The 16,130-nt window shown below is 38.3% G+C and overlaps 1 protein-coding gene across 16 annotated transcripts in view; it reads left to right on the top strand.

Moving 5' to 3' along the window:
* LOC126494185 (zinc finger protein 420-like) overlaps positions 1-16,130 on the top strand; it is a 74,429-nt gene that overhangs the window by 55,521 nt on the left and 2,778 nt on the right. For 5 of the 16 annotated variants that reach the window (XM_050131440.1, XM_050131439.1, XM_050131437.1 and 2 more), the window contains 3 exons: positions 2,530-2,673; positions 12,439-12,500; positions 15,438-15,564. In XM_050131440.1, the coding sequence (XP_049987397.1) occupies positions 12,471-12,500; positions 15,438-15,564 (157 nt within the window). In that variant the 5' untranslated portion in view covers positions 2,530-2,673; positions 12,439-12,470. Of the gene's footprint in view, positions 1-2,529; positions 2,674-10,300; positions 10,362-10,449; positions 11,548-12,438; positions 12,501-15,437; positions 15,565-16,130 lie in introns of those variants that run through there. The other 11 variants (XM_050131445.1, XM_050131441.1, XM_050131438.1 and 8 more) reach the window with 9 other exon arrangements.

Below are 16,130 nucleotides of genomic sequence, written 5' to 3'. Positions count from 1 at the left end.
CTGGGAGAAGTAGGTCATAAAGGATTGTTCTCTATCTAGGGTCTCACAATCCAGATTGGTGTATTGTAAGAGAACCTTCTTAAGGGGTTCTAGGAATTGAAACTGGTTTCTGTGTTTGTCCTGGTTGAACTCTTGGATTTTTTTTTTTTTTTTCATAATTTACTTCTTGAAGAGCAGCTTTGCAGGGCTGGAGAGATAGTCCAGCAGTTAAGAGCACTGACTGCTCTTTCAGAGGTCCTGTGTTCAATTCCCAGCAACCACATGGTGACTTACAACCATCTATAATGAGGTCTGGTGCCCTCTTCTGACCTGCAGGCAGATATGCAGGCAGAATACTATATAGATAATAAATCTTTTTAAAAAAAGAAAGAAAGAAAGAAAGAAAGAGAGAGAGGGAGGGAGGGAGGGAAGAAGGAAAGAAAGAAAGAAAGAAAGAAAGAAAGAAAGAAAGAAAGAAAGAAAAGAGCAGCTTTGTAGAGACTGGCCAGTAGTCAAGTTATAAACTGATCCATAGCAAGGATGCACCCTGGGTTATTGTAATTCCATTCAGGATCCTGGTCAAGGACTGTCTTAGCTTTGTCTGGGGCAGTGGAATTAGTTTGGTGGATTTTTCCTGCAGGTGCCCTATCCTGGTCCCAGACTTACCTGTGCTCCTTGGGGAAAAGGTTGTTGGTGAGAATCATATAGATGTGAGGTTGTAAGATTGGGTAATATACTGTCATTCTTTAATCAAGGTGGAAGAAGTAGCAGTGTAGGTCCCCAAGGTCTCTTCTATTTGAGAGTTTCCATAACGAGAAGGGGATATGTACTCTGAAAAGGCCATCACCCAGGCAACCTCCTACAAATGTGAGAACTGTGGCCAGTTTCGGCCAGTTGGGACATGTAAAGGTGATCTTTGGTGGAGCTAGAGGACTAATCGATGCCAGTGAGCTGAAAGTGGGTACCTGAATGGGTTGATTTGGGCAGCCTATCACTTAGGAGGCAGAAAGGGAGACCAAAGAGTTCAAAGTGGTAAAGAAGGGACTGTGGGTGGAGGCCAATAAGACGGAGGCTTTAAGGCATAATCAGAAATGGAGGAATCATCTGGCCTGGGCTTCATGGCTAGGAGGAGTTGTTTTTTTCCTAGTTGGCTTACACCACGTGGTTACTTTTTTTTCTTTAAGTTTTATTTTGAAACAGGTTTTGTTTGCGAAAAAGCATTAGCCATCCTGAAACTCACTCTGTAGACCATGCTAGCCTAAACCCACAGAGATCTGCATACCTCTGCCTCCTGAATGCTGGGATTAAAGACCTGCACAACCACCTCATAGCTGCCTGGTCACTTTTAGTCATGGGAGTGAAATCACACCCTTTCCAACCCTAACAACGATGGCTGCTAGCCACGTGGCTCTCTCTATCCCATTATGGGACAACGGGTAAAATGACAGCAAGCAACATGATTCTTTTAAGGTTATATATGTAAAATGGATGCATTTTTCCTGTCAACTCAGGTATTATGAGCTAGCCCTTTTGTTACAGCTTTTACAGGTTTTAAATTATACTCTATATGCTTACAAATTTGAGATAAGATTTATATCTTAGCAAATGTTTTAGAGAGTTAAACTCAAACCAAAATTTTGAGTATAAGTATCAATAGTCCCCATGGGGAATGGTATGCTGCTTAATTTTGTTTTGCTCTCCTTTCTCTGTCACGTAGTCATGTGACTATCCTGATAAGGGCTGGATATTTTGGAGGAAACCTTTAAATAAACATGCTTGGTTTTAGAGGAGGGGAGCCTAACCGAACTTCAAAGCCATCTTTTAATTGAAATGGGACACCACAAAAAAAATAGTCTAATGCCACTCATACCTAAAACCCCCCAAATATCTATAAAACTGAATTTAGTAAGCTGAGGAAATGAAGGCTTAGAGATAGGAAATACTTGAGCCCTGGCTAAACAGTGAAGATGCTGCAGGAGAGAGCTGAGAGACTACCAACTTTGGGTATGTGCACATAGCAGTTGATGCTGTAGGAGAGAGCTGAGAGACTACCAACTTTGGGTATGTGCACATAGCAGTTAACCTGATCCTTTGCTTTTTCCTTCTCCTGTTAGGTTTGGCTTCTGGCTTCCAAATTGCTTCACACTTACAGTTCCATTAACAATAACTGAAAAGTCCTGTGGGCTTGAGGGGGAGGGGACAAACCTGACAAGACCAGTAGGGCTTGGTACAGAGAAAAGAGAAATCGAGTATGGGGAATCTTTCCATTTCCCTGATCACTGACAGGATTTGTAATAATCCTGGATACTGTTAGGTATGAGGATGCTGTTAGTCAGCCCTCTGGTTGATTGTTTAAGGGGTATCGAGACTAAAGTTGCTAGCAAAAGCAAGTAAATTTGGGACCCTTTTGGTCAGCTATCAGGTAGAAAGTCTGGAGATTTTCTAAAAGATGAATGAATGAGTAATGAATGAGAGGGTATGGGAGATAATGTTTCCATGGGTGAGAGAAGAGCATGGGATGAAAAATGTCACTGCTGCTTGTTTTCTCAGGTAGCCCCAGGACTCAAGGAAGACCTAAGCCATTCAATGTGTCCTTACTGCATTCAGCAGGGGTCATGGGCCTAGTCTGGCTAAGCTGAAGGAGAGAACTGGCACCTGGTACCAAGACTTTCCAGAAAGCAAGGAGTGCATAAGGTGAGGACAAAAACTAAACTTTAGGAGAGGGGTCTTATTCACAAAAAGAATTAGAAAATGGAGTCACAAAAGCCACAGCAGCCTAGAGGAGCTAGGGAATGTGGGCAGCTCCAAACAGGAGATGGGAGAAGAAGCCAGGAAGTGGTGCATATAGTAACTCAGTTGGGCCTAAAGAAACTGCAGGATTGTAGCTTCAAGGGTGGGGAGCCAGGGTTAGGGAAAGAGGGCCAGCCATAGCCTTCAAACTCAGGGTACCTTCATTCCCAAGAGTCCAGAGGGCTGCTCCATGAACAGTGGTCACTTTCTTGAACTCAGGGAGGCATTTACACCAGTCAAAGTGGAAACACACTAAATTGCCTCTGGTGGATGGGTTACCATGCAATCTGTGAGCCAGAAGATGAGGATGAGTCTGTTGCAGGTGAGCCTGAGGTGAGGGATACTGTTCCAGTGCAGTTTAGACCCCAGGGCAAGTGCACCAATGTGTTACAGCTCTTAGGTGAAAGGCTTCCCAAGTGGTATTGTGAAAGCTCTGAGGGGAAAGGTTTCCTGAATTGGAAGTGTTACAGCTCTGCTCTCATGGGGAAGGTTTCCGCAATGCAAGTGTTGAAGCTCTGAAGAGAAAGGTATTCTTGTAGTTGGGTAGCAAGGAATACTAGAGTCACACCACATAGCAAACCTCAACCAAGAGTTTTATTTGGAGGGAAAATAAAAGAGGGTGTCTGCTTCTGCTTGGGAAGCAGTAGAGAGCTGACCAGAAGTCAGGGTTTATATAGTGTTTCATGGGGGCGGAACTTTCCATGTGGAGATTTCCAAGGTGAGGATTACTGTAATGGCATCCCCATCCTGTGTATATCTTTTTTGAGTGTTCATATCAATATAAATGATTTCCATCACTTAAATTTTAGCATCTTATAAAATTAGGAAAATTGGAGCCTCTAGGTTTGTATCTAGATCTACATTTGATATTTTTGGTAGGTTCTTTAGATTTTTTTGTACTTTAATTGTTACTTTTCCCATTTCCTAAAATGATGCCTTCATGACTTCAATAAGAATTGCTTAGTATTTCTGCAGAGTTTTAAATCTCTTAATTGTCATCCTATTGATGTTACTTGCTCTTTCTTCAAGCCAATACTCAATTGTTTTTATTGCATTGATATTAATAGATTTTGAAATCTCATTTTGCTCTTCTGAAAATTTTTGAACGCTGTGCTTTCTCAAAATTTCATATCAACTTGGCATATTTTTTCTGTTTTTCAAAAATTCTCCATTCCTGTTTAAATGAATTGTTTAAAATTCTTAACTAAGTGAAAGTCACTATTAGATTTATTTTAATAAGAACATGAAAGCTGTGTGTGTCATTGTTCAAATGTAATATATGTATTCTGATTTCCACCTGCTTTTTCTATCACATGTTTGTTTGTCAGAGAGTAGTTCAGTTTTGCAGGAATGTACTATAATGAGTCATTTCTTACAGAACCACATGTGTAATATAGTTAAATCATATGTGAGTTTTTGCTTGTATGATTGTTGAAGAAGCTGTGTGCAACCTGTATGATGGCTGCATTAAGTTGGATTACCCTGACATTGTGTCTCTGAACTCTTTCTTTCATGTTGTCTGCAGTGTTTGTCATTGAAGAGAAATTTGAATATAGACCTTGACTTGACAGAGAGGGGATTTTGTTTTATTTTTTTTTCTCATACATTACATCCCAGCCACAGTTTCCCCTTCCTTCTCTTTTCCCAGTCCCATACCGCCTCCTCTTTCTCAGATATTCTTCTCCTTCATTTCCTTTGAAAAATAAAATTACAGGCTACCCAGGCATATTAGCCAAACACAGCTTACCAAGTTAAAATAAGACTAGGCACAAATCCTCATATCTAGACTGGATGATGCAAACCAGTAAGAAGAAAAGTTTCCTAATAGAAAGTAAAAGAGTGTCCCAACACCACTGTTAGGAGTTCACCAAGAATACCAAGCTGGCCTGTTTTAACATGTATGTATATTCTAGCACAGACCCATACAGTGTCAGTGATTTTTGCTTTAGTCTCTGAGCAATTATGAACTGTTGTTGATTCTGAGGGCTGTGTTCTCATGGTGTCTTTGACCTCTCTAGCTCCTACAATTCTTCCTGTGCCTCTTTTGTGGAGGTCCCCTGGCTCCACCTAATGTTTGGCTGTGGGTCTCTGTATCATCTCCCATCAGTTGCTGTTTGCCATCTGTCTGATGATAACTAGGCTACAAACCAATCAATGAGTAAAGCAGAATTTCATTTGGAATCAGATCACTGATGTATTTGTTTGTTTTTGCCAGTTGTATTTGGTTTCATTTGCGGTCTCTGGGCTATCCAGTCTCTGTTTCCAGGCCCAAAGGCAATGTCATATGTGGGCTTCCTCTCATAGATGGGCCTCAAATTGGATCAATAATTGGTTGAACACTCCCACAACTACTCGACCATTGCCCCAGCACATCTTACACACAGAATAGATTACAGGTTAAAGGTTTCCCCATTACTTGGGATTCTTTGCCAGGTCACTCTTAAATTTCAGTGAGCTTCCACTGCACTAAGTTTTCATTGCCCCCAATCCTCTCTCACACCATTCCAATCATCGTAGTACTTTCCCCACACCCCCACCTGATCCTTCTTGTTCCCACCTCGTCCACCTACCCTCAGTCCACCTGCAAAATTTATTTCTCCTCTGGGACCGTGGATTGTAGAATGATAATCCTTTACTTAACACCCAGTGTCTATTCATAAATGAGTATATATCATGTTTGTTTTTTCTGGGTATGGGGTACCTCAGTCAGGATGATATTTTCTGGTTTCATCTATTTGCCTAAAAATTTCATGTCATTGTTTATAACAGCTGAGTAATTTCCCATTGTGTAAATATACCACATTCCCTTTGTCTGTTCTTCAGCTGATGGACAACTAAGTTGTTTCCTATTTCTGTCTATTAAATAAAGATACTAGGATCATAGATGAACAAGTCCCTTGTGGTAGGATGGTGCATCCTTTGGGTATTTACCCAAGAGTGGTATAACTGAATCTTGAGGTAGGTTGAACCCCAGTTTTATGAAGAACCACAGTATTGATTTCCATAGTGACTGTATAAGTTTGCATTCCCACAACCAATGGAGGAGTGTTCCCCTTAATCCACAGCCTCATCAGCATGAGCTGTCACTTGTGAAGCTTAAGATGAAATCTCATAGTAGCTTTGACTTGCGTTTCCCTGATGGCTAAGAATGTTGAACATTTCTTCAAATATTTCTAGTCATTTGAGATTCCTCTTTTGAGAATTGTGTTTAGATCCGTAGCCCATTTTTTAATTGAATTTTTTTGATTAGTGAAATCTTGTTTCTTAAGTTCCTTATATATTTTGTATATTAGCCCTTTGTTGAAAGTAGAGTTGGTGACAGTCTTTTTCCATATGTAGGTTGTCATTTTCTTCTATTGGCAGTGTTGTGTTGTTACCTTACAGAAGCTTTTTAATTTCATGAAGTCCTTAATAATTGGTTATTTTCATTTTTTTTTTATTTTTATTTTTTTATTTTTTTATTTTTTTATTTTTTGGTTTTTTCGAGACAGGGTTTCTCTGTGGCTTTGGAGCCTGTCCTGGAACTAGCTCTGTAGACCAGGCTGGTCTCGAACTCACAGAGATCCGCCTGCCTCTGCCTCCCGAGTGCTGGGATTAAAGGCGTGAGCCACCATCGCCCGGCAATTGGTTATTTTCATACCTGCACTATTGGTTTTCTTTTCAGGAAGTTGTCTACTGTGCCAGTGCCTTCTAGGCTAGTCTTTACTTTCTCTTCTTTTGGTTGAGGTTATATGGTTTTATGTTTAAGCAGTTGATCCACTTGGACTTGAGTTTTATGCAGGGTGACAGGATTTATTTGCATTCTTCTACATGCCAACCTCCAGTTAGACCAGCACCATTTATTGAAGATGCTGCTTTTCTCTCCCCATTGTGTATTTCTGGCTCCTTTATCAAAAGTCAGGTATCCATTAATAAGTATTTATCAGGGACTTTGATTTGATTCCATTGAAAAAAAAAGTGTTTTTATGCCAGTATCACGTGGTTTTTATTACTATAGCTATTTAGTACAGCTTGAAATCAAGGATAGTTATATCTCTGGATGTTCTTTTATTGTACAGGTTTTTATTTTTTTAATCCTGGGTTTTTATTGTTGTTTTTTCATATGAAATTGATTGTTGTCCTTTAAGGTCTGTAAAGAATTGTGTTGGAGCCGGGCGCGGTGGCGCACGCCTGTAGTCCCAGCTACTCGGGAGGCTGAGACAGGAGGATCGCTTGAGTCCAGGAGTTCTGGGCTGTAGTGCGCTATGCCGATCGGGTGTCCGCACTAAGTTCGGCATCAATATGGTGACCTCCCGGGAGCGGGGGACCACCAGGTTGCCTAAGGAGGGGTGAACCGGCCCAGGTCGGAAACGGAGCAGGTCAAAACTCCCGTGCTGATCAGTAGTGGGATCGCGCCTGTGAATAGCCACTGCACTCCAGCCTGGGCANAAAAAAAAAAAAAAAAAAAAAAAAAGAATTGTGTTGGAATTTTTAAGGGGATTGTCTGAATCAGTAGATTGATTTGTTAAGATAGCCATTTTTATTTTTTAATCCCTAATATTCTTGAGCATGGGAAATGTTTCAATCTTTTGACACTTTCATTTCTTTCTTTAAAGATTTGAAGGTTTTTCATAGGAGTCTTTCATTTGCTTGGTTAGAGTTAATGGAATATATTTCATATTATTTGTGGCTATTGTGAAGGGTATTGTTTAGTGATATTTTGTTTGTGTTTTAACAAATAAAGCTTGTCTTAAGATCAGAGAGGAAAACTAAGCCACTAGAGGCCAGGAAGTGGTGGCAGACACCTTTCATCTCAGGACTCAGGGGACAGATGGATCTCTGTTATTTCAAGACTACCTTGGACAACAAGAAATTGATCCAATCTGAAATAGAAACAGAACTCACACAAAGGTGATCCCAACAGTTGGGATAACACACCTTTAATCCCAGCACTAGGGAGGTGGAGACAGGTGTGATATGGCTGGACAGAGAGAGGATTGTAAAGTGGTAGGAAACAGGAATTCATTACAGTCTGAGGAGGCAGTACTTCTGAAACAGTCTGAGGAGATAGTCAGTCTGAAGCAGTATGGGAATACAATCTGTGGAAGCAGTCTGAGGACAGGATCGCCCCTTTGGTCTGAACATTGATAGAGGTAAGAACTCTAGTGGCTAGCTGTTCTGCTTCTCTGAGCCTTCATCTTTCACTCCCTCTGCTTCTCTGATTTTCAGCACTAACCCCTATATCTGAATCTGGGTTTTTATTATTAATAGCAATTAGAGTTTTGCTACATCTGGTACCCAACTTTTGAGGTACAAATTCATGAAAAAGTCTGTTGCCATTGGCTTTGCAGCCATGGCATAGGCCAGAGCTTCACTTAGCCAGGATTCATACCCTAAAGTCTAGATTTTCCTTTCTTCTTTCCTGGTGGGCTTTCCCTGAACCCCCTTCTTAAGCTCCTTCCAAACTAGGTAGCTGCCTTGAAATCTTATCAGGCTTATACTCTTCTACATTGCAACAGTCAGACTTAGATCTGCATCATCGTCGGCTGTAGATTTCGTGAGAAAGTAGGGAATTCTTAAAGGCAAGAATTAGAGAGAAAAAAAAACTGGGGAGAGCTATTTCTCCCCACCTTTAAAAAATGGGATACACAATTACAACAATTCCAATAGAGGGCATTAGGTTTTGTATGATTATGCAATACATTTTTTTTTAAATGCAACAATTGAATGAAGGGATAATCAACTTAACCTGGATTGACATAATGTTAGCTACCATTTAGATAATCCTTTTTGTCACTGATAATTCTTGGTTCATCTTGTAAAGAGTTGTTTGGTATGAGTGCCAAGATACAGACAGGTCTTAGAAAAACTTAATAAACAGATCATAAAGATATTCATACACAGAGCAATTTAAAGGAAAACCAACTTCAGCCTTGTATTATAAGGTTAGAGAGGAACAGCCAAAGGTTTTCAAACAACCAACCTTAATATATCCAGTAACCTTTCAGGAACCGCCAAATGATAGATATCCCTGAGGCTGTGTAAAGGTGAATAGACTCTTGTGGCAATGTTAGTGGTCAACTTGTAATAGAATTATCCTTAAAGATTAGAGAGACTTTGTTACAGCAATTTTGGAACCTGGTCCACAGTTACAATGGAGGGCCTGTAAGAAAGAAGAAACTAAGGCCATTGAACAATTTTGTAAAGCTAGAGGTATAGAAATCACCCAAGATCACCTTCTTGGAGAAGGAGAAAGGCAATCCATATATGATGCCCATACTCTGGTTTTATGGCATGCAGCATCTTTGAATTCTTGGGACAGAATTGAAGAAGTAGGAAAGAAGATTGAGTCACTTACTAAAATCACACAGGGCCTGACAGAAACCTTCACTGATTTCTTACAAAGATTGACATCAGCAGTAAATAGAATAATAATGAATTCAGAAGCTAGACAAATAATAATTGAGTCTCTTGAAAATACGACTCACTTCTGGATTATGCAGAAGTTATGGCAAAGGCAGGCATTGAACTACTGAATGTAGTTCACAAGTAACAATCAAGATAACCCTTTGCTATTGGGAATCTCATTGAGGGACCTCTAGCAGGCCCCTATGCCAAATTTGATTCAGTTGTTTCCTGTTTTTGTAGAGGAAATTCCTCCTCAGAGCAATTAAAAAAGCCTAGAAACCATACTGCTCTGGATGAGAGAACAGAAAATTCAGGAAAAACAGTAAAGTGGGTATTCTTGGAAACTTCTATGAATGAACAAAGATGGAAATTAAAAATAAGAAAGAATGACGTCAGTGACAGTCTGGTAAGCACAGGTGTGGATGTAAAAATAATTGCACCAAAATCTTGGCATCCAAATTGGCCTCTTCAGGACATAAATAGTCAGCTTTTGGGGACTGGAACTTTACCTCAAGTAAAACAGAGCCTGGGATGGCTCGAATGTATAGGGCCTAAAGGAAAGAGAGGAAAATTAAAAGCATATGTAGCTAACATACAAATGATGTGGGGATGTAATTTGTTACAACAATGAAATACTCAGATTAACATCATACCAATCTTAGAAACAGAGAGTAAATTAGTGTACATTTCTGGGAAAAATATTAGAAGGTATTATAAAGAACAATCACCGACCATTCAGGTTGTTCAAGAGCAAGGCACAACAGCTGCTATTCTTTCCAAGACACCCACAACCCTAACTTTAAAATGGTTGGCAGACAAACCTGTATGGTTTGCACATTGGCCTTTAACACCAGAGAAACTGCAGGCCTTAGAGCTGCTGTTATAGGCGCAGGTAAATGCTCAGCATATTGAAGAATCAACCAGCCCTTGGAATTCTTCTATATATGTTATTTTTTTAAACTTTTTTTAATATTTATTTATTTATTTATTATGTACACAATATTCTTTCTACATGTATGCCTGCAGGCCAGAAGAGGGCACCAGACCTCATCACAGATGGTTGTGAGCCACCATGTGGTTGCTGGGAATTGAACTCAGGACCTTTGGAAGAGCAGGCAATGCTCTTAACCACTGAGCCATCTCTCCAGCCCTCCTGTATATGTTATTAAAAAGAAATCTGGAAAACGGAGAATGGTACCCGCTTAGTAAGTTGATTCAGCCAGTGAATGGACTCTCTACTGCCTGGAATTTTTTTTGCCTTCTCTACTAACTAAGGATGACCTCTTATGTTTGTTGATTTAAAAGATTGTTTTTTGTCTGAATCTGTCCTACTGCATATCTGTAATTCTTTAGTGTCCAGGAACACTTCCTAAAATGTTAAGGGTTTCATAAAACCTTAAGCTGCACCATTACTAGGGGAAATATGGTACTGCCTGCTTGCCCTGCCCAGCCCAGCATAGCAGAGCTGTTCACTTCCTCTGAGAGCCATGCCCACAGCCACATTCTCAGGCACACAGAATTATGAATAATAAATAGTTATTTATTTAAGGGTGGACTCACAGATCACAATCCTCTGCTAGAACGAGAAACAGCAACTGAATCCCACAGCAAGAAAAGAGAGGCGGAAGCAAGAGAGAGCATGCGTTTTATAGGTGCATTTACAGTATAAGAGAGCATGTGGGCTGATATCTTAGATGCTATTGACTGAAGGAGCAGAATGTGCTACCACAGCACCTCCCCCTTTTGTTTAAATAAGAGAGTTCTAAACCCAATACAAAACCATATACACTAGGAACAGATATCAAGTATAAGATTAGAATTTCAATCAGCATAAACAATACTTAGCAAGGAATGTATGCCAAATGTTTTAATAAACATTCTATCCTAAGGAGTCTAAGTCTAGTATTGGAAATGGGTTGGCTACATCCTAAGAGGGTGGTAACTATGACTATCTATTGTTCAACCCCATTGAAGGCCTGGGCAGGGAGATAATATTACTTGAGCAGGCAGGAAGTACAATCAAGCAGCTTCCAAAGTGAGCAATATATGACAAAGACAATTAGCTACCTGAGCAATCACCCAAAATCTCACTTGCAACTTTGAAGCAACCAACTCTGGCTAAGGCCTAGCATAACTGACAGACCATTATTAGAAGCAGGAAACTTTTCAGAACCATCTTACCCTGTCTTGACAAGATTTAACAGTCTTTTTCTTTATGTCCTGCTTATCCATTTCCAGATACCATGTACTTTGTCAGTTCTTGAGGTATGGGCAGTTCCTTGCCCAAAGACCAATTGTGCCAAGAAGAAAACAAACTCTGAGTGGATTGTCTTTGGTGCTCAGCGTTCTCTTGGGAATAGATCGGTGCTGTCAGGAGCAATCATGTCTCATGTCAGTATAGCCCTAAGTCATTTAAAAGCCATATTCTGAAGGTCCCTGCAAGATTTGAAGAATATCTAACTGAAATATATCTCTATATATCTAGAAAAGCTAACTAACATGACTATAAGCTTGACTTATAGATGACTATTAAACTATATTTTTAAATTATACATTACATTTTTAAATGAACTACACAATCACAGTTCCTTAATCAAGAGCAGAAATAATACATATAACAAGACTGACTTTAAGTTTGCATTAGTAACCAAGATCCATACCAATGCAAATCTCTATAGCATCTGTTGACGTTTGTTCTGTGGTGTTACAGTTTTTACTAAGATTTTCTTATCACGTGACATTATTTTGTGAGTTTTTCTTTTTTTTAGTATTCTTGTTGATAAAATTACTACTATTAATGCATTTTCTTTTAGTTGCAAATGGAAGTTTGCTCGATTTGTGTGTTGGACATAGTCTAGGACTCCTTAGCTGTCCTCTATCTAATTATTATATAAAATGCTGTATTTGTTGTGTTGTGACTGATAACACTCTGGTTTTTCTATGTATTCTTTGCCTCTAATTATGATCTGCAGTGCTGCATGAGTGAATGACATTTATTACCTCATAAACTTCTTCCCGTGCCCTTTCTTCTCCATGATTTTTTAGGAGACAATGTCTCTTGGTGCAAAGATTAGGTTCATAGTCATTTTCTTTCTCCACTCAATATATATCCTCCTGTGCTGTCTTTTCTATAGGAATGTTGAAATTTTTCTGATATCATTTTGATTTTGAGCTCTTTTTATTTGGTTTGGCATTGTTCACCAGAGAGTTGGATTAATTTTAGCTTTATACTTTTGACACCTTTATGTGAAATTTCAATAAGGATTCCCATCTTTTTTCCAGACACAGAAACTCAGAGGAGACCAACAAGAAGAATGAGTGTTTTTCAGGTAAATGCTCCTAAGGTCAGTGTCATGTTTACATTTCTATGACATTTGTTTTTATTATTAAAAGCACTCTAGACTTTAATTCTGTACCTCTGATAATGTTATCTAAAGTGTTTCTTTTGTATGATTTATGTTCTTTTTCCACTCTGATAATCATGAGTAAGTCTATAGATTTTTTTCACATGTATTGAACAGCTCTTCACATTATATTTTCATTCCATTATTTTACTTTGAGAACATAAATTCTTTAAGACCTGCAATTCTTAAAATAATCTATTGCAAATGATACCCAAAGAAATATATTGGTGGCCAGCATCTACATAGGATAGACGTTTGTCCTTTTATATTAGTGATGAAAGATTGCATTTCTGGGATGGTCAGATTTTCAGATCCAGAAAATGAATGTGGACATGCAAATATATGGACTTTTAAAATTATGCCACTGAGCCATTTATGGAAATGTAGAATTAGAAGAGCTTCGCTGTCTTGAATTCCAATAATACATATATCAGCACCCTAGAGAGCATAGGTGACGAAAGGAATAGTACACTGCCTGGCCCAGTAGTTCCAGCCTCTCACTGGCTAACTCTCACATCTTGATTAACCCATTTCTAATCTGTATGTCACCATGTGACTGTGGCTTACTGGGAGAGATCCAGCATGTCTGACCTGGTGGCTGGCTCCATGGTAGCTCTCTTAGCCTACCTCCTTTCCAGCATCCTGTTCTGTCTACTCTGCCCACCTAAGGGCTGCCCTATCAAAAAGCCAAGGCAGCTTCTTTATTCAACCAATGAAAACAACACGTAGAAAGAAGACCCTCCTACACCAATGCGGATTGTAGTATGCTAGTTTTTCCTTTTGAAATTTACATTACCCAGTGATGATGGGTGTGTTACTAACTGAAATTCATCTGAGGAAAAGTCCTGATCATATTATTCTTAATTCTCAATTGTAAGTTGTCAGTAGACCAGTGTTTTACTTCTTCAGACCAATTGTTTTAATATTTCAGTAGGGCATAAGCACCACTGTCTCCACCTTTGTGTTTTATCATATGGCATATATTAGCAAGAATTTTCTGGAGATAATTGAATTGGTGCTGTACATAAGCCATCAATTTTGAAGAATCATCAGATGCCCTACTTAATCACTTTACTCTTTGCTCTTGGTAGTATAAGGCTTCTCCACCTTGTTTTTCCTCTTCCTGAAGCTTTGTATTACATAGAGTAGGATTCCAGAGTACTGTGGTGATTGGCAGGTTTCTATTTCTCTTTTTAAAGCAAGATTTTATTTAAGTATATGAATGTTCTTTTGCATAATTTTATGCAAACTGCATGATACATTATGTGAATCCCTGAGGTTAGCACCAGAGCCTTGACACTTGAGTCAGAGACTGTAATGAGCTGCCATTTGTGTAGAGAAAATTAAATTAGATTTCTCTGCAGGAACAGTAAGTGCCTTTACATCCGGGCCATTTCCTTTGCCCTAAGATTACATTCCTGTTGTATGTTTGTGAGACAGATAGTACAGAACCTGGCATCTTTTAGTTTGTGGGTAATGAAGGAAGAATTATAAATGACATTTAAAATCCTGCTAGATGACTGAGCTCAGATACTGAAGAAAAGAATAGAGTTGAAATTAAAAGGCTTGAGTTTTTAATTGAGCCAATCTCATGAATAAGAATGTGTTCAAAATTAATGAAATGAGTGTAATTCTCAAAAACTTAATACATTAGCTTCAATTAGAAAAAATGTTTCTACTTTCTATGGGTGCATTGTTCCATGCTGCTATTTATTTACACATACATTTCCAGCTATTCTATAGTGAAACACCATACGAAATTTATGAAATTATAATTATCTAAACTGTTGTGTCAATTTTCAAAAATTAGCACATTTAATTTTGTCTATTGCTGCTTTTTTATTTACTTAATGGTTGTGAAAATATTCTCATAAAATAACTGCACAAAGTATTTTGAGTCTATTGTTTAGAATATTAGATGCATACACTGGTGGTACACTCCTTACTGTTTAAAGAAAACAGATTTAAATTCATAAATAAATTTGCATTCCATATTCTATTCCTTTGTATTAGAAATGGTGCAGCACTGCATTTAGGTCTCAGGATCTCAACTGAACATGTTATAATATAGTATAATGTTGCTCAGCTTCAGATAGGATCAATGCAGTTTTCATAGTTTAGCAAAGTTGATACTTGTAGAATTGGGAAGCACAGTTCAGTTTTGCTCACCATAACTTGTCCATCTTATATTGACCCAAGGATCCTACTTGATATTAACACATACTTCATAAAGGTAAATTCCTGCATGAAGACCTCACAAATATGTGATATTCCCTGGAAGTTTGCTCATTGTGAAAGCATTAGGTCATCTTTTTTATATAGAAAATACAACATAGACAATGACTTTTTGAAATCATCTATTAGTACAATTAAATTTAAGTTTTATTTTTTGTAAGTGGGTGTATTTGCCTGAACATGTAAGTGTGTATTATGTAAGCCTCCTATCTGTTTAGATCAGAAGCGAACATGGGATTTTATGGAATTGGGGTTAAAGTCTGTTGTGTAGTGCCATGAATATACTCAGAACCAAACTACATTTTAAAGGATTATAAGTCATTACTGACTCCAAACAACAGAGACCATTTTCAAATGTGGAGATTATAGGGAATCTTTTATCTGCTGCTAAGGTCTTAGAAAATGTCATGAAGGAGAGAAACCTTAAGATTGTAAGCATTGTTAGTCTATACATTGTGATTAACAACTAACACATTTCTTTAGCCCTTATAGAAACTTCTGAACAAATTTGAACAACTTGTCTTTGAATAAATGTCATGCCTTATCTATGTCACAGAAAATATCTGTAGTTCTTCAGCCTCTTTTACCTAGGAACGTATTTTGTCCAGCCACACATAGTATATAGATAATTTTCTATTACAGACTCTGTTAACATTCAGGGATGTGGCTGTGGATCTCTCGCAGGAGGAATGGGAATGTCTAGATCATGCTCAGAGGGCATTATACTTGGATGTTATGTTGGAGAATTATAACAATCTAGTCTTTGTAGGTAAGAATGCTTTTTTTCTGGAATTCCTGATTCATCATTTTTATTTACCTACTTCGTTTAATATGTATTCTATCTTAACGTCCTAGACACTTCCAGAAATAATGGAAATTCTGGTTATTCACCTCATTTTTTCCATGGTGCAGTTTACATTATTCTGTGTTCATAGAAGTGTAGATAATGCTATATTCTGTGTGATCACTCTAGCTGCTCCTATCTAGTTTTAAAAGAAAATATGAAAGTTCAAAGGAAATTGAATATTCAGAGCATGGAAATGTATTATATTACACATAATAATTGGAATATTTTTATGTTATTATTGAATTAAACTATTGACCTATTTTTGATTTTTAAATTTCAGGAGGTTTAAATAATGAGAGCTGTGGGTAGTGAGCATGGCTTTTTGTTTATTATTTAGTTTTTGAGATGTATTCTCTGTGTTTAACCCTGAAACTGAATAATTTAATCATAGCAATGTGAATGCTGAATCAAGAGGATATGTTGAATTCCATTACAGCCTGGGTTACAAAATGAGTTCTTATCTGACCAAAGCTACCCAGTGTGACTCG

The sequence above is a fragment of the Alexandromys fortis genome, unplaced genomic scaffold (assembly GCF_014885135.2).
Source record: "Alexandromys fortis isolate MF-2015 unplaced genomic scaffold, M_Fortis_MF-2015_v1.1 scaffold_351, whole genome shotgun sequence".
Taxonomy (NCBI): Eukaryota; Metazoa; Chordata; class Mammalia; order Rodentia; family Cricetidae; genus Alexandromys; species Alexandromys fortis.
The sequence above is the reverse complement of the archived record's forward strand: the minus strand, read 5'-3'. Positions and strand labels throughout refer to the sequence as shown.